Genomic DNA, 25,864 nt, shown 5'->3' with positions numbered 1-25,864 from the left:
CTTCCAGAATACAGCTATAACTCCCTAGTTTATCACCAATAGGAAATACATTTTTCTATCCTCAAAAAAAGAAAGAAAAGTCTATGTTTTCAGTTGGGAAAAAATGCTTACAGAGATGGAAGGAAGGAAGGGTAAAGGGAAAGCACAATGAAGAGCTGCATTTTGAAGACTGGGACCCCTAGAGACCCAGGCATGCACTCTTCTACTTTCCTTCTTGTCTTTCAGTGTAAATTTCACTTTTGAGCAAGTGAATATAATCAAAAAGACCACAGACCCTTGGGACTAGGCAGGAAGCTTTTAAAATTTTTCATATTAAATAGGTGAGAGTCATTTGACAATAAAGTATCTTTAGCCAGTTAAAAAAACAATTGATCACCTTCTAATTTGCCATTTCTGAAGCGTCAAATGCTGTATGCAGACTTTGATCAGAACAGACAAGCAGAATTATATGGAAAATCAAAAGTATACATATATGCATTTATTTGGTATTTATTATGTACAAGGTAAGATACTAAAATCAATATTTAGTTTCCAAATGGTCTATGATTGGTCCCACTACTGGGGGAATATATTTTGATTTTAATGAATTATAGGCAATAGCATCAATATACAAAACTGTTGTTGGAATGTACATTAATATATACTTTTAAAAGTATGTGAAATCATTTTTCCCTGTAGACACTGGATCAAGGATGGACTTAAGAAGTGAACACCTAAACAAGTAAACTATTAACAAAAATCACATTCTTTTCTCTCTGCTTTTCTGTTTTCCTCTCTTTGAATTACAGAATATTCACTATGAATAGAATCATTAAACAATACATCTCTATATTTAAACCAGAAAAAAATGTAACTCAATAAACATAATATACCAGTGAGTCAATGGTCAAGTCCTTTTGAATGAAAATAAAATAATTTAAAAGGTAAGGATGATTTTACTGCAATGTCGGTCATATTTTAATAGGCAATTGTTATTGCAACACTTTACAATTATACTGGTCCAACGGTAGAATTCGTTTTTGCTACTTTGGTCCTGAAGATGATGTAAAGACTATTTGTTTTAAAGTTCTAGGCAATACACTTTGAGGCATTCTAAGTATTTAACATAATGAAAGTTAGTTGCATGTTTTTCCATGCAGAAGGTTCTTACAAAAATTTAGGGAGAATTCCAGTCTACAGATTTTATCAATGTATAACTTTAAACTTATTGCTGTGGAAAGTGCTGTAATTCCTTAAACAAGAGAAGATATACTTACGGTTAATGACTGTAATTACAAAAGCACTTCCTCACAATGTTACATTCAGGAAACTGAAGGAGGCACCTACAACATAGACTATACAAATTATAATGCAAACTTATGCAATATGCAAAGGGCTGTGATTTGACCTGCATCAGAACTGGATTTTTAAATCTTCTGCAAAGAGGCATTTTACTACACATCTTTTCTAGTATTAAAATTATTTTATCATGCACTTTTTAAATGAAAATGATCAAGAGTTATTAAGCAATTATATGTTTTGTTAGTATCTGACTTATGTTCCTATAGAATAGTTCACACTGCTAGTATGGAGAAAAATTGATTTGATGCAACTGAATCCCAACACAAAGTTTATAGAAATTCTTTTGAAGTCTGTAAATAACTGATATAAATCTGGGGTATCAAAATGGATTACTGGTGTTGGAAATGTTACAGTATCTATACATAAAATCAATGTACCTTTCTAATGGAATATCAGCTCTCAGGTCCATGATGTCTTCTCACATATCTATAGCTAATCATGCCTTTGAAAGACCTCACAAAAATTATAGGACTTTATTAATTCAGTACATTTGTTCTGCTTTTCAAGTGATAAGAATGAGTGAGAGAGGCTTTCTTAGAATCTGAATTTCCTATTCCCAATCCTCACCCCACATCATTCTCTTTGTGAAGGCTCATATCTATAAAATGATAAATTTAGGTTTTATTTTATGTAATTTTTTTTACTTCATGTAGTAGAGCTAGTATGAAAACTGATTGCTTCTATATTAGAAACTCACTCTGAAAACACATAGATAAATACAATCTAAGGTTTTACTAATAGTTAAGCAAAACAAGACTGTTAAAATCAAAGCAATTCCATCTCATTCTGGCCATCTTTATTACTGTTCCATGGAAGGTAGATTGTCACACTAATCTCCCTAGCAAATTGAATCTGTGTTTCAGTATTTGAGACCTGGCACCTAAAAATGATAAAAGCACAGTTTTTGATGTTAGAAAGGAAGAGGTCAACTTCCTGAATTTTACTTCTGACATGAGCCTGACTTCTGGTGTTTCTATTCTAGGATCAGCTCTAGTGAAACCCAAGCCATGCACTCATAGGTAAACTTCTGTGCATATCACAGGAGTATGAGTTGCCGTTGACACGGCTCTTACTCCTATTCTGTGCAGTATTTCTTTCACTCCTTGCTGATGCCATTACGAAAAACAGTGCCGGCCCAGCCCTACAGTCACTTACCATCCTCTCTCATTTATGTGGCTAACGTTTTCTTAAAATTTTATTTGCAAAAAAGATAGTAATGATACATAAAGAGGCAATTTGTCCACAGAGTTTCTTAGCATAGGTTTTGTGAATTTATTATGTTGAGGTATTCCACTGAATAAAGTTGCCAAAAAATCAAAGCGGTCATAGATCAGAAAATATTTGTAAGTTTTGCAGTCTGAACATAAAAAGACATTATAAGAATACTTGTTGTTTCTCCTCATTGTCTAATTAATGAAGTTTATTCTTTCATCTCATCAAAAGGGTGAGCCTTCTGCCTTACTATAATTGTGCCATCATTAGTTTCCATTCTTCATTATCATATATGAATTCATAACAAAAATCTTATATCTTGATCACCTCAAAGTTTTTATACTTCCAGTGCATAATTTATATTCTATTAAAGGGCAAAAATCTTAGATATAGTTTTTACAAAAATCTCCAAAAGACCTATGAAAAATAAAAAAATATTCCAAATACTCTTAAAGTAGAATAAGGACATTGAAACTGAAGATACGTGACTATGTTCAAAAAATCAAAGCTATCAGTTTTCAGCCATGTATAATTTTATTGATTACTTTTTGATATAAGATGTACTTTTCAAAATGATGAATAAAAAGGATTTTATTACAAGTAGCTGAATGAGCTAAAATAAAACTTACCTGTATGGGTAACATGTCATTTGTAATAAAAACATCTTTTAATATTGAGATGTAATGAAATTATAAATCAGTAATAATCCACAGAATAATGAAGAGTTTAAAGCTGATTCAAAGTTATCCAAAAATGAAAAGATACTTTTGGAAATGTTTCAGTAACCTTAAATATTGAAGCTTTGGAATTTTACTTTGGTTAATGAATGCTTCAAATAGGATTTCATGTTATTGGTGGTTTTTCCTTAAAGTTCTTTATAAACTTTTAAAATTCATTTCATTGTAATAGTGAAATGCTTCAATTAAAACTTTTTGAAATTGCATCATACATACATCCCCAAGTAAACGAGCCATGTTGCCTTTGTAAAATGTGGACAAAACTGCACGTGCATGATTAAAATATACTGACGTGGTATTAATACTGTACCATTTCCTCTGTGAGATAAGTTAACGTTTTTACTCCGCAGGACTCAGCTGAATTTACAGTAGAGAAGTTACATGATGACTCACAGAGAATTTTACATTTCATCTTGGTTTACGTGTTCTTCAAAAATACTTGGAATGATGACAATCATCCACTGTTGATGACTTAGAATGTCAAAAGAGCAGTGTAAAAAACATATGAAAGCATGGGTGAACTGATAAAGGAAATGAGGTTAAATATGTGATGGAAAATTCTATGACCTTAAAAGAGAAGAAAATCTTGCTATTTATGACAAGATAAGTAAACATGGAAGATATTATACTATGTGAAATAGGCCAGACACAGGAGGACCCACACTGTGTAATCTCATTGATATGAGAAATCAAAATAGCTAAAAACATGGAAGCAGAGAATACAATGGTGATTACCACAGGTTGAGGGAGGATGAAAGGAAGAGGAATTAGACAAAGGTTGCAAAGTTCTAGTTGCATAGCATGAGTAAGAGGCAAAAGCTTTTGTACGACATAGTGTCTATAGTCAACAACACTGTATTATGTACTTAAAAATTTGACAAGAGAGCAGTCAAGATCTTACATTAAATATTATCACAAAATAGTAAAAATAATGAAAGAAAGTGTAAAGTAACTTTCAGAGGTGACAAGATATATTTATGACATAAATTATAACAATGGTTTCATGGTTATAAAATAAATCTCAAACTCCTAGAGCTGTATGCATGATATATGTACACTTTTGTATGTCCAATATGTCTCAATAAAGTGATGTAAGTACACACACATATAATGACCTATGCGATATTGCAAGTGCAATTTGAGCTACTGAAAGTTAATTGTTGACAAACTAAAATGTTTACTTAATTTGATAGTACCATTAAATTTAAATTTTGAATTCAAAATAGCATATACCATGGTTTCTATGTAATTGTAACACAGTCAACTATGATAAATAAAATCTTATGTAAAATGAAAAACTGATGTAAAAAAGATGTAAAAATCAGACCCTGCACATTTTCTTCCAGGACACTTAAAAAAATCACAGTTTAGGACACAAAAAAATAGTACTTCAGGTTCAGATGTACAAAAATGTTCCTGCAGCATATTTATTTAGGAATAGTATATAACTATAATAGTATATAACTATTCCTAAATAAAGTTAATGACACCTCATAGTCTTTTAATCCTAAAATAACCATATCTATAGCTATAATATATCAAATGTTTTGCCTAATTTCTTTCATCTCTTGGAAGAAGTATTAGGTGCTCATCTTTCTATACCTTAAAATATCCTATATTTACAATATTACTTATTAAATTGCTGTTGACTTCCCTATTTAAAGGATTTGTCATTTTCATAAAATTCTATGTTTTAAAATATTTCCACTTAGTTATACTGTGGCATTTTGAAGTCAATCTATAATAAGTCAAGTTCTGAAAGATAACTATTCTGGAATACTGACATTAAAATAGCTAGTTACTTTTATTTACTGGGCAGATGACTTTTTTCATACATCAGATGGTATTTTCAGTCACCTCTAATGCTGATATAAGCTCAACGTAGTACCAGATCAACCTATGATTGGGTGTTAAAAGTCATTCAGGAAAGGCACTTACCATGTTCCAGCCAGGGTAGAGGTAGTCTGTACCCACAAATTCAAAGTAGTGAGCAAAACCTTCCTTCAGCCACACATCTTCCCACCACACAGGAGTCACGAGGTCACCAAACCACTGCAACAACAAAATGAAAGGGCACCACATAAAATTTACTCTTAGAATGATTTTATCTAAAATTAAATGTGTTAAACTACGATTATCATAACTGGAGGTTACTCCCCATTGTTTTTATGATCTTAAAATGTGTTGTGGCAAGACTACTTTGATTTATTCATCTACTTGGGTGACACTGATATTTATAAATACATTTAACAAAGAACAAAAAAAATGCTCAAGGAACAAATAAGAATACTTGGTGAAGAAAGGACTTGGGAGATAAAAAGCTGTCAGCTGCCTCCAAATATTTGAAGGCCTATTATGTAGAAAAAGAAAAGGTTTGTTTCTTGTGACCCTACAAGGGACAAACTTGGAATAATGAATGGAAATTAGAACTGGTAAATGACTGCTGAAGATGCAGAAAACTCGCTAACTAAATTAGTTGGCCCAATACAGAAAAATATTGTCTTGTGAGGCAGTGAATGACTCATCACTGGAAGTAATGAATCACCACCACCCTGCAGTGACAGAGTCATTTCAGAGGAGTAACTGGCTTATTGACCCAACTAAAGGCTTTGGTGGTCCTCTGTACTTGACTTTTTATGATGCGATGATAATGAAGGGGTAAAACAAGACAATCTCTCTAAGATTGTTTCATGAAAAGTAATGAAGTTTTTAGCGGGCATTGGTGGCTCACATTTATAATCTTAACTACTCAGGAGGCAGAGATCAGGAGAATAGAGTTCAAAGCCAGCCTGAGCAAGTAGTTCCTCAAGACCTTATCTCAAAACAACCCTTCACAAAAAAGGGCTGGTCAAGTGGCTCAAAGTGTAGGCCCTGAGTTCAAGCCCCAGTACTGCCAAAAAATAAATAAATAATGATGTTGAAGTTTTTAATTGGTGTTTTGATTAAAGCAGGATGCATTACTCTGAAACTCTTGCTTAGTTTAGAAAGTTGAAGGAATTCTGTTTTTATAGAGAAAAAAATACATTACTTGCCAGGAGTATCCTAAAGACTTGAGATTCAATGATGAAAAGCTAGATAATGTCCCTTCTCATGCAGGTTACAATTTAGTGTGGAGACTGGGAAGATGAGGTAAGGTAGACAATTAAAAAAAAAAAAGAATAACATAATTTCAGACCTCAATAAAGTATTATAGAAATGGAGAAGGGACTGTTTGGGATTATAAAAGCAAAACCATTCTCTCTAAGCAGATGAGATTTGAGCCGAGACTTTAAATGACAAGAAGGATCAGTCATGAGAAATCCTTGTACAAGAGGATTCCAGGCAGATGCAAATAATGCTTAGTGTAGACTCCATGTGGGAATCCTCTCTTTAAGAAATGGAAGATCTGTGAGGCTGGAATACGGGAGACCAAGAGAAAGCAAGTATGAAAAAGTCCTGAAAGTCAGGCAAGTACCAGACTTAAGATCACAACTTATCTGATCATATTAAAGAGCTTGGTGACCCCCAGTGTTTTAATATTAACAATAAAGCTTCACCTTCTCTGGAGAAGCTCTAATTTAAATACAAATAAAAGATAGCTATGAATGCATTGATGAACACATAACTTACATTTTAATTTTTAAATTATTTATTCAAAATACATGTTTCCCTTTTAAGTTAACAGCCTATCTCAGAATTGAGGTAATAAATAGCTGGGAAGGAAAGGTAATATAAAAATTAATGTGACAAGAATAGCAAAGCTATTTTAAGTGTTTCTCCTAGCTTTTGGTCTGTTCCCTCTTAGTAGTGGCCTACCACTACTAAGCCATTATAAGAAATTAACTTACAATATGAAAATAAAAGAAAAACAATCATCCAGAAAATTATATTATCAGTGTGCTTTCATTTCAACAAAACTCTATATGTAACTTGTAATTTATAGGAATATTCAAGAAAGAATCTTCTTATGCCTCAGAGTTGCCAGAGTAGGTAGAAATCACTCTGTTTAGCACAGAAGAGGAGCCCCGGTTATAACTATAATTGATCCTTTATACTTTCTGAGTTAACAAATACATGTCTGACCTGGTCAGCATGACAGGAATAAACATCTTACAAGTTCACTGCAAAAGGCTGACATTTAGGTAAATGGTCACACAGCCTGTACCAATTTATCATTAAGTCATATTTATTTATTAGCATTTAACAGTTCACCTTTTTCACTGACAGCATTTTCCACATCACTCTTTCTTCAGTTTTTCTAGCTTTTAAAATGGTATCAAGTTTTAAAATATCATTTTAAAATGATATCACAATGAGATTTCTGATGTTTTAAGTTAAAAAACTACCCATAGTTAATCAGGACATGTATTGCTTTCTATTAGCAAGAGCATCTATTTTCAGTGATTTTTCCACTAAAATCAAGACTCAGATAAGCATTACAAAAAGAAATCACTCTAATACCTTCCACTCATGGTAACAAAGTGCATAAAATCCAAGTGAAATTAATTTTATCTTAGCTTCACTACAAAGATAGCTAATTTACATATGAATTTCTAAACATGCCAAGAAAAAAATATCAATCATTTGAAAACAAAGAGTCTATGGCTGAGTTAGTGAAAGACTTTCCTCAGTGTCTACATGATGGGAAAAGGGGAATAACAAATTGACTTTGGCAAAAGCAAATTTTGACACGTACACAAAACTCAGCTGCATTTTGCAACAATGCAATAAATCAATTGCCATCACTACACATCCCATATACACACTAATAATCACAAGAAAATAAAACAAGGTTGATAAGAAACAGCACCCAGATGGGAACTCCAAAGGCATGGCTGCTGCATGACTGAATGACTATTGTTTATACAGTAAGATCAGTTTATGAGGTTTTGTTTGTGCTGTCATTTGAGAAAAATGATATATCTTCAAAAAAAAAGAAACTTCATACTGCTTCATACAAAACTTAACTGGGAAGACAATCATTTAGCTCCTAATCTGGATTATCTGAAATCATTCTACATTCCAGATAGTTTCCATGTTATACTTACACCTGATCTTCTTTCTCATACCTGGTGACATATCTCATGAACAATGACCATGGTGACATCCAGCAAATAAGAAATAGATGAAACACTGGGATCCAGCAGTATTCTTTGTTCCACAAAAATACTTAGTCCCCAGTTCTCCATAGCAGCATACGGGTGCTTAGGCACAGCTAAAAGATCTAGAAATAGAATAAAACAGTTCCAAAGACTTTAACAAAGACACCAGACTCTAAATTTTATAACCTAAAAAAGCCCAGAAATCCTAATTAAAAGGGATACTTGCTCTTTCTTGTGTTAAAAAAAAAAAACAACAACAAAACGTTAAACAGCCGCCATTTCTATATGACAGCAGAAATATAGGCTATCACTGTAAATGCTGGTCATATCCCTTCATCACAGTTCATTTTCAGGCCCAGCGCTCTTGGTGGCTGGAAGTATCCACACCATTATTGATGGGCCCATCCTAGTAAGTTTCAGAAAGTCAAGGAAACCAAATGCAGTAAATATTATCTTCTTACTTTTTTCCCTCAGTATTCTCCAAGAGAAACCACTTTATACTAGCTTTAAATGTGGTATCATTTTTCTAATTGTTTAAATCCTAGTGTATTTTTCAACTCTCTTAAAAATAAAATGTTGCATGTTCATTAAAAACAAAATGTTAATTTACCGTATAGGGAAGGTCGTGATAGTGAATGATAGTGGTGAAAGGGTTACAGAGGGGATCCATGGCTTTTGATCTGGCTCTGAACCAACTGAATATGTGACATCAGTAAATCACTTAATTTCTTGAGACCAGAATTCCCTCACCTATAAAATAAGGTTATTGGCTTTATCGCTAAAATGCCTTCCAGTTTGAAAAATCTATGATTAGACAATTCTAAAATTTGTGTTTATTTTAAAAGGTTGTAGAGGTACAATCAACTCTGATTAGGGTGACACAGAAAGTTCATGCTTTGATGTACTTCTGCTCCAGACACACAGCAATGATAAATAAAATATTAAAAAGGAAAACTAAAAAACATCTCCAGGCTCAAAAATAACCTCTCCATGGACCAGAAATGGCAGAGAAATGCAAAGTGACGGTTGCATAGGAAGCCAGAGCCTGCTGGGTTCTGGATGCAGAAGCAAGCAGTGGCAGCTGGGAATTGGCTCCTGTAGGACCCACCAGTGCCAAGAGGACCAAAGCCAAGCTGGCTGAATGATGCCAGGGGTTGAGGTAGCACATGAACACTCATAGATGGCTCAAAATAGTTGGTGCTCATGGCTTCCTGGGAAAGACAGCAAAGTGTCGGGGTAGGGATTTGTGTCCAGCAGTCTGGCTCCTGAGTCTGTGTCCCTAATCATGATGCTGTAGTGTTCGCATTCTCTGACCCAAAAGTTCCGTATCTCAATGTAAACCATGAAGCAATGCACTCTGATGCTGTAGATAAATTGTACAAGAGTGTTCATTGTAGCAGCATTTGTTTTTGTTTGTTTTTGTTGCTGAGTATTGACCTCAGGGCCTCAAGCATGCTAGGCAAGCACTCTACCAATGAGTTACATCCCAGGACCTGATGGTAGCATTATTTGTAAAATGGAAAATTAAATGCCTTTTAGCAAAGATAATGGGCAATAAAACTATGAAAGAGTTACATAACGGAATATTAGACCGCAATAAAGTGATCTTATAGCTAGATCCCAACGCTCTAGGTATCAATGTGGACAATCCGAGAAAAATAATATTAAGGAAAGAAGCAAGGAGTAAAATGACCCATATACATAACTTAAAATCAACAACAACAATAATATTATATGTTGTAATAGATTCTCACAGTGAACACACAGAGATAGATAGTAATGGTAAAAATACACGTGCAAATACACACAGACAGGTAAAGACTACAGTCAGGACCATTATTCCTTCATGGAGTAAAGGAGGAGAAAAGGATAAGGGAAAGTGACATAAGGAATTCAGTATTAATGTCTTTAACATTAATGTTTTAAAGTTGATGGGTACACAGGTATTGGTATGATTCTACTGATTCTTTTATGCATACTTCAAATATTTCATAATAAGTAAAAGAATAAGATAGTCAATAGTCTTATAACATGGTTGATTTTCAATTACTCCTGATTTTAACAAATATCTTTCTAACATTTATGATATTCTTTAGCCAAAAATGTAAAATAAGTAAAAATGGCCACTATATTCTACTACATTTTATATTTAAAATGAAGGTGTGACAGCTGTGACACAGAAAAAGGAAAATAAAGAAATAATACAAAGTGCTAAAAAAGAAAAAAGGAAACAAAATCTGTTTGTGGAGATTCTTGTAAAAATGGTATTTGAATTGGGCTTCACATAGATAAATAGATGTTCAACAAGCTGACAGAGGTAATCTATGCTTTCATTTAAACAATGACTAAGGATTGAACATCTCCTTGGCTTGTTATAAAATCCTGATGTCTTCTGTCCCATATATGGGTATGGGAAGGTCAATTTATAAGGAATAAATTAATGAAAGAAATATAGCAAATTATAAATGCTAATATATATTAGCTAATAGATATGTATATGCATATACATATATATGTACATATATACATGTATATATAATGGTGAAGTGGCTAGGTGTGACATGGTAGACCTCTCTAAGGTAATCACATCACTTCTCAGCCTTTTGGCTAAGATCAAGTGTAGTATCTAAGATTATCACATTGCACATGAGATGTGAGTGCTGGTGGAAGTCATCTTCTTTGAAGATCTGTGCAAGTGTATTCTGAGATGAGGAGATAACAAATGCCATGTTGGGCATGACAGAAAGGAGGTTGGTGTGGCTGAACCATGTGAAAGAGTAAACAAGGATCAGAGACTGGTACAAATTGCAAGTACTTAGCAAGTAGATAGTGTTCTACTTTACATTTCGTGTGTGTGCTGTACTGGGGTTTGATCTCAAAGTGGTAGGCAAGTATTCTACCACTTGCGCTTTTTGCTATAGCTATTTTTTAAAGTAACATCTTGCATTATTTTGGCCATCTAGACTATGGCTCTTCTATCTACATGTCCATGTTTCCCCACGTCCAGTCTCTGTTAGTTGAGATGAGGTGTCACTAATTTTTTGCCCAGATTATCCTCATATAGCACTCCTCCCAGTCTCCTCCTCCCAAATGAGCTAGGACTACAGATGCGAGCTACCTTGTCTGGCTCTACTTTACATTTTAACTTAAATATGAATAAATTAAACAGAACTTCCATGTGTCAACTTTGCCTTTCACCAGTAGATGGCAACAGCAGTTGCAGGAGAGGTGTCATTTACTTGTAGAACACGTGAACATGTGAACAATTCTCCTGAACCAAGCCTGGGGCAAAGCAGAGGCAATGCTGTATACTACAGTCCTCCAAGAGCCACGATTAGTCAGGTCCCCAAGACTGAGAGAGCAGATCAAACCACACACTGGAATATGGATTGGTTCAAATGGCTCAGAGGGAAAACTTCAAATGTAGAAACCAGATACAGTGTCTAGAAGTCTGGACTACAAAGGAAGGTGAACTTAGGGAGCAGTTTTCAGCAAAAGCATGACTAGCAGCATAAAAACAGGTTCAGTGAGGGGGCATTTGCAGGCTGCTGCCAAAGATGTCAGGCGTTGATGACTTAAGCAAGTAACTGGTTACACGCTGGTATCCAGAGTTATAAAGGCACAGAAGTCAGGTCTGGGTAGTAGGTTATAGATCAATCAAACAAGGACTTTTCAGCAAATGGAGCCAGATTTAGATAAAGCGACAGAAGAATAACATAAAACACAGCAGAGTCACTGGTAGAGGAAGCTTCTTAGACACACACAGACAGATTTTATAATAGATTTGAGGAAACCATATTTATGGATTCCATGGAAAGAACAAAAGGAGGAACTAAAAAGGCTTACATTGTACTCATATCCACATGATAACTATGTAACAAAGTACTGGAAGAAGGAATTAGAGAATTTGGCCAAATAACTATGAAGAAGTATTTTAATTGTGTCTACTCTATGATTTCATAACTTCAGAAACCTCAGATGACAGTTATAGAATTTAAGAGTGCTTACACCACTTATATATCCACACAAAGACATATATACAAATGCTTATAACAGCTTAATCTCCAATAGCTAAAAAGTGAGAACACTCCAGATGTCTGCTAATAGGCAAATGGATAAAGTATGGTATATCCATAAAATAAAATACTACTCAATAACAAGAAATCAAATATAGAAATAGGCCACAACATGGGTGAATCCCAAAAGTTATACTGAGTTAAAAAAATTAAAAATAATATATGCTATATGATGTATGTCATTTATATAAAATTCCTGAAAACGCAAACTAATCTATGGTGACAGAAAACCAGTAAGTAATTACCTGGGGACAACAATGGGAGGGATTATAACACAGCAATAGGAAACTTTTGGAACCTAGGGATGTGTTTGTTATAGTGATGATTTCATATATGTATAATATGTGTGTTAAAACTTATCAAATTTTACATTTTAAACATGAGCAGTTTATTATATATCACTAAACCTCAATGAAGCTGTTTGAAAAAACCTGGACTAGTAACTGGAGTATTCATTTACTTAACTGAAGTGCATAATATTTTCCTTTCTGATAACATTCATTAGCTTGTTATTTAGAAATGCACTCTATCATATTCTACATTATAAAATAACTAACAAAAATGTGTGCAAGCTGGGCACTGGTGGCTCATGCCTGTAATCCTAGCTACTCAGGAGGCAAAGATCAGCAAGATTGTGGCTTCAGACCAGCCCTAGCAAATAGTTTGCGAGACCCTATCTCAAAAAACCTATCACAGAAAAAGGGCTGGTGGAGTGGCTCAAGATATAGGTCCTGGGTTCAAGCCCCAGTTTACAAAAAAAAAGTGTGCAATATCAGGCCTCCCCTGTATGCCACAATCAGATTCTGAGTTTACAGATTATCATAGATAGTGAGTCAAGAATAAGATGCCCCAGGACTGGGGAACTAGCTCAGTGGTAAAGCATTTGCCTAGCATGCACTAGGCCTTGGGTTCAATCCCCAGCATGGTGTGTGTGGTGGGGAATAAGATGACCAGGTTTGGGCTCATCCAAGCTCTGCTCCAGTATGAAAGAGTCCAGTATCTTCCAATTCAGATATTCTCTGCATATGATTAAGTTCTACATCTGTCTAAGAGTGAGAATGGAGGAGACAGTATTTGATGCATATCCTCAGATACTTGTCCATTATTCTGCATTTTCTTGACACTACCCATTTTGCCTAAGCCACACTTCCTAGAGTCCTGGCATTCTCTGTCAGTATTTTACCACCAGCCAGTTTCTGCCTTCAAGTCATCCACATCAAAACTTGTTGGCTCATTCTGGGTTTGTCATCCATTTCTTTACCTAAAGATTATAAGATAGTAAGAGAGTCCTAAATAAGATCAGAACTCTCATACCCCAGACTTCACCCTTAAAGTCAAAAAAGAATAGAAAGTGCTGGAAGACTAGACGCTTAATGCCAAGGAAAGAAATATTACCCCAGAAACTCAGGAGCATTACCTCAGTAACCAAACCCTCCATACCTGGGCAGAGACTAGATCTGCTGCCAAGCCTTTCGTATCATCAGTGGATGGAGTCTCCTTAAAAATAGCAGCTGTTTTCTGAACAGGAAGAAAAAGATTCTTAGATTGTTTTCATTGGAATGACTGGTCTTTTGGATTTTCCCTGTACAGGTACTGCAGTGTATTTCTTTTAGTAATTCACAAATTCTTTTCTTTATTCATTCAATAAGTTTTGCTGAATCCTTACCACGTTCCAGTAGACAAAGAGGATGACAAGATCCCTGCTTTGGAGGGATGGGGAAAGTTAGGTGGAGCATGGAGCCAGATAATCCACAAATAGATAAATAAATCAACATAATATGACATTGTGATTATAACTATGATAAAATAAAATGGAAGTATTTTAAAGGGTATCAGAGATGAAGAGAGAATATTTTAGACTGAGTGACCAGGAAAAGTTTCTCTGAGGACAATTACTTAAATGACATTTAAACTCAAATGCCAATCCATACACAAAGGCAGGTTCAAAGTTTTATCTCAATTGCTGCATTCCCATGTCTACTGCGCTGACAACTACAGGCTTACATTCTAAAAACAATTTCTGAATAAACAAATACTTTTTCTGTGCAAAATGCATAGTTTGCTATGCTAAGTATATCTTATAATTAGGTTTGCCCACAATTACAAACCAATCAGAAGTACAAGTGTTACCAACAGCCATCCAAGCAAGGACCTGCAGTTCTACTGGTTGGTCATCTGTTCCATGCTTTTAAGCTTTGCCATGTAAAGGGCTTTTCTTCTTCTTCAAATCACTTCCTTTCTTCTCAGTGACTTTTCACATAGGTGTCCTGCCTTCAGATTCACAGAGAGGTTCTGAATTCTTTGCCCAGGACTTTCTACCCCAGATCTATCTCATTATCAAATCCATGGGCTTCTGATCCTCTTACTTCTGGATCTTACCTCATTTTACTTTTTAAATTTCACCTTCAGTACTGTCTTTAATACTTCATCCTAGCATCTCAATCACAACCTGAGTTATTTTTCTAGCTCTGCTGACCAGGCCTTCTTAGCAGAGGTCAGTGGATGTAACAGTTATAGGTTCAAGGTTTTGAGTTCACACTATCTGGGATCCAAACCCAGCCCTAGCACTTATTAGCTATGAAACTTTAAACAAATTGTTCAGTCTTGCTCAGCTTTTGTTTCCCCATAGGTAAAATGGGAATTTTAATGGTACCTGCCTCGCAAGATGCTATGAAATCTAAGTGTTAGACTGTTTAGAGCACTTAGTTCCAAGCAGAAAGCATGCTAAGTTGTTATAATTCCTTGGGATCTTTTCCTTTCATTCTGACCTTGAGAAATTAAATGCTTCATAAGTCTTAGCTGTAAAGGAGGAAGAGTTTTGTCTTTGAATTAAGATGAAGTTTGTTGCATTAGAGAATTTAATTTGTTGCATTAAGGAGTTTGAATTTAAATTTGATAACTTACAACAACATAGGACCTATCTAACAATGATCTAAAAGCATCATAGGATATGTTCTTATTTTCACTTAAGGACTTTAGTAAAATTTAAACACATATCAGGTAAAGAAAAAAAAAAAACCTTGGATTTTGATTATGCCACGACTGACACTTGCACTTGATACAATGTACATATGCAAGACTCTTACAAGGCATATCTTCATTTATGCCTAAGTATGAAAATACATTCCTTTCTTGGAATGTTTACATACATAAAACTATACATTGTATTTGAAATAGTAATATCATTATAAAATTTATAAAAGTAAGGCTAGAGATATGGCTCAAGTGGTAGAGAACCTACCTGGCAAGCACAAGACCCTGAATTCAAACCCTAGTACCACCAAAAATATTGTAAAAGTAATCCATTATGGTGTTTATAACATGAGATCAACCATCCTTTTTCTTTCATTCAGTGCAAATATTGAAAACTTTTTACTCATGAACAGGTTAAGTTTGAATGGTTGTTTTTAAGTTCATTTGATAAAGAAGAGTTTAAGTTTTGCTATTCTTGGATACATTCCCACAAAACCTAATAATGAGTCAGTCCTTCAAACTTTTAAAGCAACGCACACTTTTCTGCTTATAGAATTTCTATTTGAGCATCTTTCATTCAAAACAGAGTAGTTTCAGCTCCACATTTTGGCCTGTCACAAAATCTTCATCAGCACTTCTTGAATTCATAAGTGTGGCTTTTTAGCTCCCAAACTTCAGCATTCTCCTGAATTAGCATTAGGCCACAAAACATAGTCAATGTTTTTGCTGCTCATTCTGCCTGCCACATACTCAAGAGATTTTTTTTTTTCATTTCTGCAATCACTTTTCCTCAACACTCGCTGATTACTGTCAATTGCAAAGGAGGAACACTTTTCATGTGTTGCTTGATTTTTTTTTCCCTAAGAAAGAATTTCTGTGCCAAAGGACTTTCCCATATACACAGGGAACATTTGTCAGTTTCTCATCCACTTAATTTTAAAACTTAACCCTGCTTTAATTTCCATCATATTGTACATTTTCTTTATTGTGCATATTGTACTTTAAAAATTCATAGTCTTTGCTTTGATGAATATGATAGGCATGAACACACCCCATTCCATCTGTTGGTGACAGGCCAAGTTGAATAACTCTTGTAAAAGTAAGGTTAGAGATATGGCTCAAGAGAATACAGATTGAATATAAAGGCTTCTCCCTATTAATTTTCCAAATTCAATGTGTTTTCATTTATTCCAAAAATAATTACTATTACTTGGCATAGGCAAAACTGATCTAGCCACTGGACATACAAACCTTGAACAAGAAAGATATGGTCTCTTTAAGCTTTCATAGAGCTTTAAAATCAATGAGAGATAATGTAATGTATGTGAAAAAGAATGTATAGTATAACACACATGAAGACAATTACACTATAATGTATTTGCTATGATGAGTGTGTGGTATAGTGGGTGTACCATAGAGCAGAGTAAGTTAAGATCATAAGCTCAGTTCTGCTACTTAATGGAGCACGTTACTAATCTTCTCTGCCTTTTGCTTTTCTCACTTGCAAACAGAGATGCACGTAACTGCAACTATTTCACAGGATTACTGTGAGGCCCACTGTTGAGGCATAATTTTCAAGGTTCTCTCATATACCTGTGTATTTTATGAACACCGACACTGACTGTTTTTTGTTTCACACTATCCTTTTAAGGATGGTTGTATAGGAAAATCAGAGGTAGTGTCCTCTCCAGAGCAATGGATAATCATATACATCATCACTTATAATATAACCCAATTACTTGGGCACCAGTGATTCACACCTGTAATCCTAGCGACTCAAGAAGCAGCAATCGGGAGGACAGGAGTTTGGTGTCAGCTCAGGCAAATACTTTGTGAAACTCTATCTCAAAAATATCCAACACATAAAAGGGCTGGTGGGAAGGCTCAAGTGGTACAGCACCTGCCTACCAAGAGTGAGGCTCTGAGTTCAAACCCCAGTACTGCCAAAGAAAAAAGTTAAAAAAAAAAAAAAAGCTTGATTCCTCAGACTCAGAGCACTGAGACTTAAGGCAGAGTAAGGAGGTGAAATAACCAGATTCTTAGGCTCAGGACCACTCACTGGTGATACTGCATTTGTAGGTATCACCTGGACCTCTTTTTGTCACTCTTGGGAAATTGGGTTCAGGGAACTGGCAAACATGCTAATTCTCTGGTTACTGTTATAACTGGAACGATTATCTTTTGTTTCTAATCAAGGAGTCTCATGTCTCATTCATGAAAGAATGTCAGGGTGACTTATTAAGATTACAAATAGAGGCAGGTAAACTTTCAGACTCTTTATATTTCTTAACTGTATAAATTTATTAATTTGAGGTGCCCATAAGAGTGTCTAGCAACTGCCTGCAAGAAAATAAGCTAAGTTGTTTTAAGCCTCTAAGCATGTGCTAATTTGTTAGAGCATCAATAGAAAATTAATACAATTATTATTACTCACTGTTAGCTAAAACTGTTTGCCACGATAATAGGCAGAAAAATGTCCCCCTAAAGATGTTCATTTCCTCATTCCAAGTATTGTTTATATATTAGATCACTTGGAAAGGGGAAATTAAGATTGCAAATAGTATTGAGGCTGCTAATCAGCTACGTTATAATGGGAGGAATACCTTGAATTACTCACATGGACCAAACATTACCACAAGGATCCTGAAAAGTGAAAGCAGAAAGGATTATAGGAGTCAGCATTAGAGTGATACATCATGAGAAAAATCCAACCATTTACTGACGACTTTGAAGGCCTGCAAGCAGTCTCTCTAGAAACTAGAATGGTAAAGAAAATTTAGAGATTCTGCTCTATAGTCTCCAGTACAAGCAGTGTCAAACTTCCAGCCTATATAACTGCAAGAAAATAAATTTATATTGTTTGAAGCTACTAAATATGTGTTAATTTGTTACCACATCATTAGGAGACTAGTATAGCTATCATTATCATCATTATTACCTTTATCATTATTACTATCACTACATAAAAGAAGTCCCTAATATTAGCATAAGATTGAGAAAAGGCTTCCTAGAGAAAGTCAGTTTAAGATTAGTTATGAGTGAATAGGAGGTAGTCAAGGAAAAGCATATTTTAGGCTGAGTGTAGGGCACACAAAGGCTAAGACTACAGAATGTACAAAGAAGTAAGAGAGAATGCAGTACTTTCAGAAAAAAAAAAAACCCTGAATCATAATGGCTGGAACATAAAGTGACAAATATTGCTTTGAGCATGCTAAGATTGAGATGTTACTAGGACATCTAAGTAGAGATATGTAGTAAGAGGCTAAATATAGGTATTCAAATTACTAGGGAGAGGTATGGGTGAAGGGACAGATTTAAGAAGCCATGAACACATAGATGGTAGGAGCCTAGGACCACTGCTGTGTAGAGAGGGGGCTGAGACTGAGGAACACTGAGATTTAAGGCAGAGGAGGGAGATAAATGGGGTGGGACCCACAATAGATATTGAGAAAATACTGTCATGAGAGAGAAAAAGAAAATTTGGAAGGTGTGAAATAGTCAGTCAAAAGTAGAGATACCTCCACAAGGGAGGAAAGAGTCAACAGAGCCAAATTCTTAGGTATCCTCTTAGGTAAATAGCTTAGGTACACAGCTTAGGTATATTCATAAAGCACGGATAATTTTTACTGAAGTAGTTAAAATTTAATTAGTGCTTTCCAAGAATACTAGTTCATCATGCAATGTCATTTTCCACAGATTTTCAAAATAAATAAAATCCTTTACACAGATATAACGCCAAGTCCAAGCACATATATAAGCTCCATCACCTGAAGGGGAGTAAACAAATGAAACAGTAGTTCTTCCTTACCTGTATGGGAGAAGTTCCAAGATACCCAGTGGGTGCTTGAAACGGCAGATACTAACAAACTTTATGTACCTTTTGATTTCTTTCTTACACATACATACCTGTGATAAAGTTTATAAATTAGGCACAGTAAGATATTAAAAACAGCAACTAATAATAAAATACACTCTGCAATAAAGTTAAGTGAAGGTGGTGTCTCTCAAATTATCTTATACTACACTCACCTTTTAACTTATCATAATACATGATCTTGTATCTTGAGATGATATGATACCTATACAATGATATAAAATAAGGTGAATGAAGTACACATTGTGATATAGTATTAGAATACTATGTAAGGATGACTTAAACACAAGCATCATGATATCCCAACAGTCAATAAGATGACCTACTAAGTGACTGATGGTCAGGTAGCATGGACAGCATAGATATGCCAGACAACAGGTATTTGTGTCCCAGTTAGGATAGCATGAAATGTCATAACACTACTCAGAATGGCATGCAATGTTTGTATCTGGAATTTTCCATTAAATAATTTTGGATCCTGATTAACTAAAGGAAAACATAGAAAGTGAAACTGCATAAGGAAGGAATACAGTACTCTGTTAGGGGCTCTCATTAATTAGTTCTTTAAAGAGTGCTGGAAGGGTCTATCCCATACCACAAAACTTGGGAGTCTTTCTGGTTTAAAAAGTCTGAATTCACTGGCAGTGATTTTAGAGGTTTGGGTAGCTCCTCCACACTGTTTGATTGACAGATTTACATTTCCAGCAGATGAGGATATGAAAATAGTTCTATGTATAAATGAGCATTCTTAACTCCTGAAATATGGAGTTGTCAATAGATGTATTTCAAAATTTGTCTGCACTTTAGACAGTCTGAGTACAAAGCACTTATTCTTAAAAAAATTATTTATGTAAGTTTGGTAAAGTGGAAACAAGGATTCATTGTGCCTTAAGGCCAGTTCTTCTTAACATAAACTGAACCCATAGTACACACGACACTCCATGAATAAATAAAACATAATTAAAAGGACCCAATGTTGGATTTTTGGTCTAAAACCACACAGCATTAATTTCAAACAAAATCAAATACTTGTTGAAGCCCTGGGTGGGTGGGTGGGGAGAGATCACTGACATCCTGTGGTTACTTGTTGATTTGTTGTCACTTCTTGCTGCAGTACAAAGTATTATCTAGTATTAACCAGCATCTAAACAATGGATGGATTTTCAGAGTGCTAGTAATATAAACAGAAGATACTGTGAATTTTAAAGCTTCCTGGGGAAATCTCTGAGTGTTTAGTCTGAATACTTCTAAAAAGCCTTTATCTGGTTGAATTCCAAACCCATAGATTTACCATGTGAAAGAGCATCAAGTCACTCAATGTCATGAAGAAAAATGAATGTTGTAACCCATTCAGGCTGAATTATGTATCAGCTGGTAGGTATTGATCAAAATATGAACAATGTCTTTCATTACTGAAGGAACCTGATGCTTTGTTATAAATATCTTCTCAATAACATAAAGACACTGTCTTTTCCAAATTTTCACATGAGTTTCTAAAAGCTTCTATTCAATGCTTTTTTTTCAAAACACATTACTACTGTTCCAAATATCCCCTAGTTCAATTTACATTAAACCAAGAAATGAACTATAGGAAGAACTAACAATGAGTCAGAGGTTGAACTGAACACTTTGCCTCTCCATACTCCAGTATCTGACATGCATCACTAAGTTATACTCCTAAAGTAGATTTCATAGGAAACAAAATATTTTGTATTCATAAAGGGGAAATGCTGAGAAGAGGGGATTTTTTTTTCTGTACCCATCATAAAAATGCTGCTCCTAATGTGAATCCTCAGGGAACTGACATGATGGAAAATTGCCAGAAGCCATTTTCTTAACACCATAGTTAATAGAGCATGAGGTCTCTATAGCTCAAAACGACATGGAACTGATCACAGAGCACTTGTAGCAGGGGACCACCATGAAGAAAATGATTACACCCTTCTCATTATGTGTTTTTTTCTTGTTCTCCTAACACACTATGCAAATATTTTATTTGTGTAGTTGGAATCTGTTTGGATAGTTATTAAAATGAAGAGCAATATCCTAATGTGAACACAATATGAAGTGTTGCACTAAAATTCAGCAGCCGAGAGCATGTAAGCATCTGCTCATGTTTCTCAGTAGCATTGGGATGGTCCAATCCTGGACAGGGAATGCTTAAAATGCTTGGAATATTCTAAGACCTAACTACCTAAAGGAGTTTGTGTCTGCTCCTTTGGCACTCAGTGTTTTATACACACACACACACACACACACACACAGTCACATACCACATGCAGCAGTGACAAGTTGCATATATAATGGAAGGTCACATAAGATTATATTGCATAGTAACATTGTAGCCATCTTAGTTTGTGTCAGAACACTTTATGATTTTCACAAAATAACGAAATCACTTAACAACACAACACATTTCTCAGAATGTATCGTCTTTAAGTAACACATGCTACAATATATGTAATATTATACATATAGTAGTTTCATATATGTAAATACATGTATGTAAATATGTATTTAGTTATATACAAATATTATATCAATATACATATTGCATATATATGACTATATAGTGCATATTACATATACCCATATGCTGAAACTCAGAATATAGATGTATACATATACATGTGTGTGTGTGTGTGTGTGTGTGTGTGTGTATTATGTGTGTGTATGTGTAGGAGATATATATATGTAGAATTTAATTCAATACAATTTTGGTAAGTTACTTTAATTTTTTTTTGGTCTGATGTTTGAACTTAGGGCCTGTGCTTGCTAGGCATGCTCTACCAAAACTACTTGAATTTTGAGTCTATGATTTTAAGTTCATATTAGGAGTAGACTCTTCTGCATCTAGTCCTATGTAATGTCAGGCATATGGGAGGATTAAAAAGAGGCCACACTGGTGGTTTTTGTCTCAACTGATCCAATTTAAAAATCATAGTTAATAATAGTTTTTGAAAGTCATTCACAAGATTACAAATTAGCTATACAAATACAATACTTCCCTCCAGGCTTGGTGGCTGTTGCCTATAATCCCTGCTATTCAGGAGTCAGAGAAAATGGCCTTTCAAGAGCAACCCAGCCAAAAAGTTAGCAAGACCTCATTTCAACCAATAAGCAGGTCATGGTGACATGCATTTGTCATCCCAATGAGGCAGGAAGCCATAGGTAGGAAGATTATGGTCTGAGGCCAGTCCCAGCCAAAAAAGCAAGACCATACTTGAAAAATAATTAAATAAAACAGATTGGAGATGTGGCTCAATGATAGCTGCCTAACAAGAGTGAGACTCTGAGTTCAGATTCCAGTATTGCCACCTCCCAAAATACAATGCTTCTTTAATTTTTGGCAACTTTAAAACTTCAGATTGCTTTGCTCCTGATTGTTGATCTCTCTTTGTTCTAAAATTTTACAGTTGTTGACAACTAGGTGCGTTCTCATACTTAATATAATTGCCAGCCCTAACACTTCCACTTATATCCTAAGGAGCATAAACCCACCCATTAGAGATGTGATATTTGACTCAAAATAAGTTTCCTGAAATGATATTTTAGGAAAACATTATTTCTACATAAGGTTATCTTACAATATGCATCACATAATCAAAATATCTACATTCATCTTTACAAAACTACTTTCAACATCTTCAGCCTTGATCAATAAAAATATTTTTAAAGCTTACAACTACTAAGCACATATACAAAGTTTATAGATTTCCGAAGCACATATTTATTTTTGTTATCATTGTATTACAAAGATACATCACAATTTAAGATTATATAATACAACATTTTTATAAGGTAAAAAGTATTCAAGAAAGTTTTTAAATTTCTTTTCTATGCTAATCATCTATTGAGAGAATTTAGCATTTGGTAATGTCAGAAATAAAATCAGCATACAAACAACAAAGGCCTTAAGTTTCCAAATTTGAAGATCACCATTAACGTTGAGACCCTATTAAATAATCATCTCTACCTTTCTCCTTCTCAACCTTCTGATTCTATCTGGCCCATGGGATAGAGGTATAAAAGAGCATTGTGTTCATTGAATCAGGAAGAGTTCTCAGTGTTCTGAAGCACAAGACACATGAAAGGAAACAGCAGGAGGAATATCAGGATGGAAGCAAAAAACTATTGAAGGATATTACCCACTGAGCTTTAGTAGTTTTTGCTCAAGTGGTGGAGGCCTATGAACAATTTGTGTTGAGGGGGAAAACTGTCACACTAGCTTTCTTACCCCAAGGCGAAGTTCATGAATGACTAGTGTCAGCATTGTCTAGGAATTTGTTAGAAATGCAGACTCTCACAACTAGCAACATGGCCTGCTGATCAGAATATGCATTTTGCAAGATCCTCAAGCAATTCATATGTATGTTAAAGTTTGAGAAGTACTGCTCTAAAGCAAATCTTTCTTGGTCCAGTTGTTTTCCCTTGGGCTATGGAAGACCACTTGAGAAGATGGAAAAGTTAATCACAACTTTTATTTGTATTTATTTTCATCTAATGCAATAAGAAGTTGATAAAGTGTTTCCAATATTGACCATAAATGATGATACAGGTACTTTCCCTTAATCCATGCATCAAGGACCTTGACTTGAGAACAGCAATCCCATAAGACATCATGACAACACCACCATTCTCATTAGTTGGCTTTTAAGAGACTAGAGCATGACTGATGGATTGTATTACATAGTTTAAAGCAATCCTCACCAAATAAATAGGTCACTTTAAGAGATTCCTCCGGGGTTGGGCTCTGTGGCTCAAACCTGCAATTCCAGTTGCTTGGAAGGCAGAGGATGGAAAGATTACCTCAAGGCCAGCCAGAAGAAAAGGTTAGTGAAACCTTATCTAATCCAACAAGCTGGGCATGGTGGGCATGCCTGTCATTCCAGCTATGCAGACATAGGTAGAATGATGATCCAAGGTTGGACCCCAATTATCTGAAAAATAACTAAAGCACAGCATGGCTAGGGGTATGACTCAAGTGGAAGAGCACCTGCCTAGTAAGTGCAAAGCCCTGAATTCAAACCCTAGTACTGCTGAAAAGAGAGAGAGAGAGATCCCTGCAAAAACCAAAACAAGTAAATTGAAGTTAATACTAATAGTGTAAAAATAACAAAAAACAACAAACAAATAACAAAAACAAAAAAACAGCAAGAAGAAAATGACACAGCTAACAGTGTTTGTGTTCTCAGTAAGAACAACTAATCTTTTTAACACAGATGGGCCAGGTATTTTCAAAGTGTATTAATTCAGTTAACCCCCACTTTCCTATGACATGGGCACTATTACTAATTCCTTTTTGCAGAAAAGGATCTGAAGCACAGTCATTAAGTAAATTGCTCAGGCCAGTGTGGCAGTGACAGAGATGGGATCCAAACTTTGGTATTCTGTCTTAGATATCCACTGGCTACATTGTATTCCATCTATTTCATTTTCATTATAAGGACAAAAGATTTTAAAAAGAAAACTGAAATTTATCAACAAGATTATTTGCTCTTTTTATTTACATCCTCTCTTGCAATGAATCTCATACCAAATGTATACTTGCCTTGAAATATAGCTAATAAAGGTGGTATTATACTATTGCAAAATTGTGTAAACATAGGAATTAATATGCTCAAAAGACTAATAGTGATGCAAAACTGAGGAGAAAAGAGTGACACTTGTCGGAGAGAACAGCAGTTGTCAAATTTAACCATACACCAGAATCACCAGAAGAGTGTACTAGAATACATAAGCCTGGGTCAATAGCTCAGAATGTCTGATTTGGTTCTGGAATGAAACCTGAAAATTTTTATTTCTAACAAGTTTTCAAAGTGATGTTGATACTGGTCTTTGGATAACACTTTGAGAATAATTGTTATAAAAGGAGAGTTTACAACAGAGGTTTTCAAACATTTCATATATTTGACTCCTTCTGAGAAATTTTAATATTTTATGACTGCATTTTGTGAAATTGACACATTAGCAAGATGGCAGAATAGGACTTTTCAGACCCCATCCCTCCACAGAAACATAAATTTGAACAACTATCCATGCAGGAAAATACCTTCACAAGGGCTAAGGAAATCAAGTGAGAGATTACAGCACCTGGGAATAGCACAGAAATAAGGAAAGATATACTAAAGAAGGTAGCAAAGACAGTTTTATATTACCCAGGTCACTATTCTACCAGTTCCAGGCAGCACAGTGAGAAGGAGAGGAAACTGAGCCCTGGACTTGGCCTTGGATATCAATCCCAAGACCAAACCAATAAAATTGACCATTGAAGATACTTCACAGCCTAAGATTTGAAAGTGGTGCTGGGGACTGAGCCAACCCTAGCAGACCTAAGCTCTGGACTAGTCCCAACACTAGGATAGCTCCATTTTCCCCAGGCTTCAGGTGCTTCCCCCATCAACACGAACAGGCCATTCCCCCTACACACACACACACACACACACACACAGACTCAGGGCTCAGCCTACCCTATACACTTAGTTTCCAGGTCCACTGCAATATCAGGCCAAGTTTCTGCTTCCTCAAATGTACAGATAACAATGCATGGCCACGAAAAAAGTGGCAAAA

The 25,864-nt window shown here is 35.1% G+C and overlaps 1 protein-coding gene and 1 pseudogene across 1 annotated transcript in view; one reads left to right on the top strand and one right to left on the bottom strand.

Moving 5' to 3' along the window:
* The window catches only part of Trhde (thyrotropin releasing hormone degrading enzyme), a 379,293-nt gene that overhangs the window by 161,692 nt on the left and 191,737 nt on the right, over positions 1-25,864 (bottom strand). Inside the window, exons 4-5 of the mRNA XM_020184854.2 lie at positions 8,339-8,493; positions 5,229-5,342 (exon numbers count right to left, since the gene is read on the bottom strand). Of these exons, the coding sequence (XP_020040443.2) occupies positions 5,229-5,342; positions 8,339-8,493 (269 nt within the window). The remainder of the gene's footprint in view (positions 1-5,228; positions 5,343-8,338; positions 8,494-25,864) is intronic.
* On the top strand, positions 10,959-11,050 carry LOC141425986 (U2 spliceosomal RNA; annotated as a pseudogene).

This window comes from Castor canadensis, chromosome 8, assembly GCF_047511655.1.
Source record: "Castor canadensis chromosome 8, mCasCan1.hap1v2, whole genome shotgun sequence".
In the NCBI taxonomy this organism is placed as follows: domain Eukaryota; kingdom Metazoa; phylum Chordata; class Mammalia; order Rodentia; family Castoridae; genus Castor; species Castor canadensis.
This window is presented reverse-complemented; position numbering and strand designations above follow the sequence as displayed.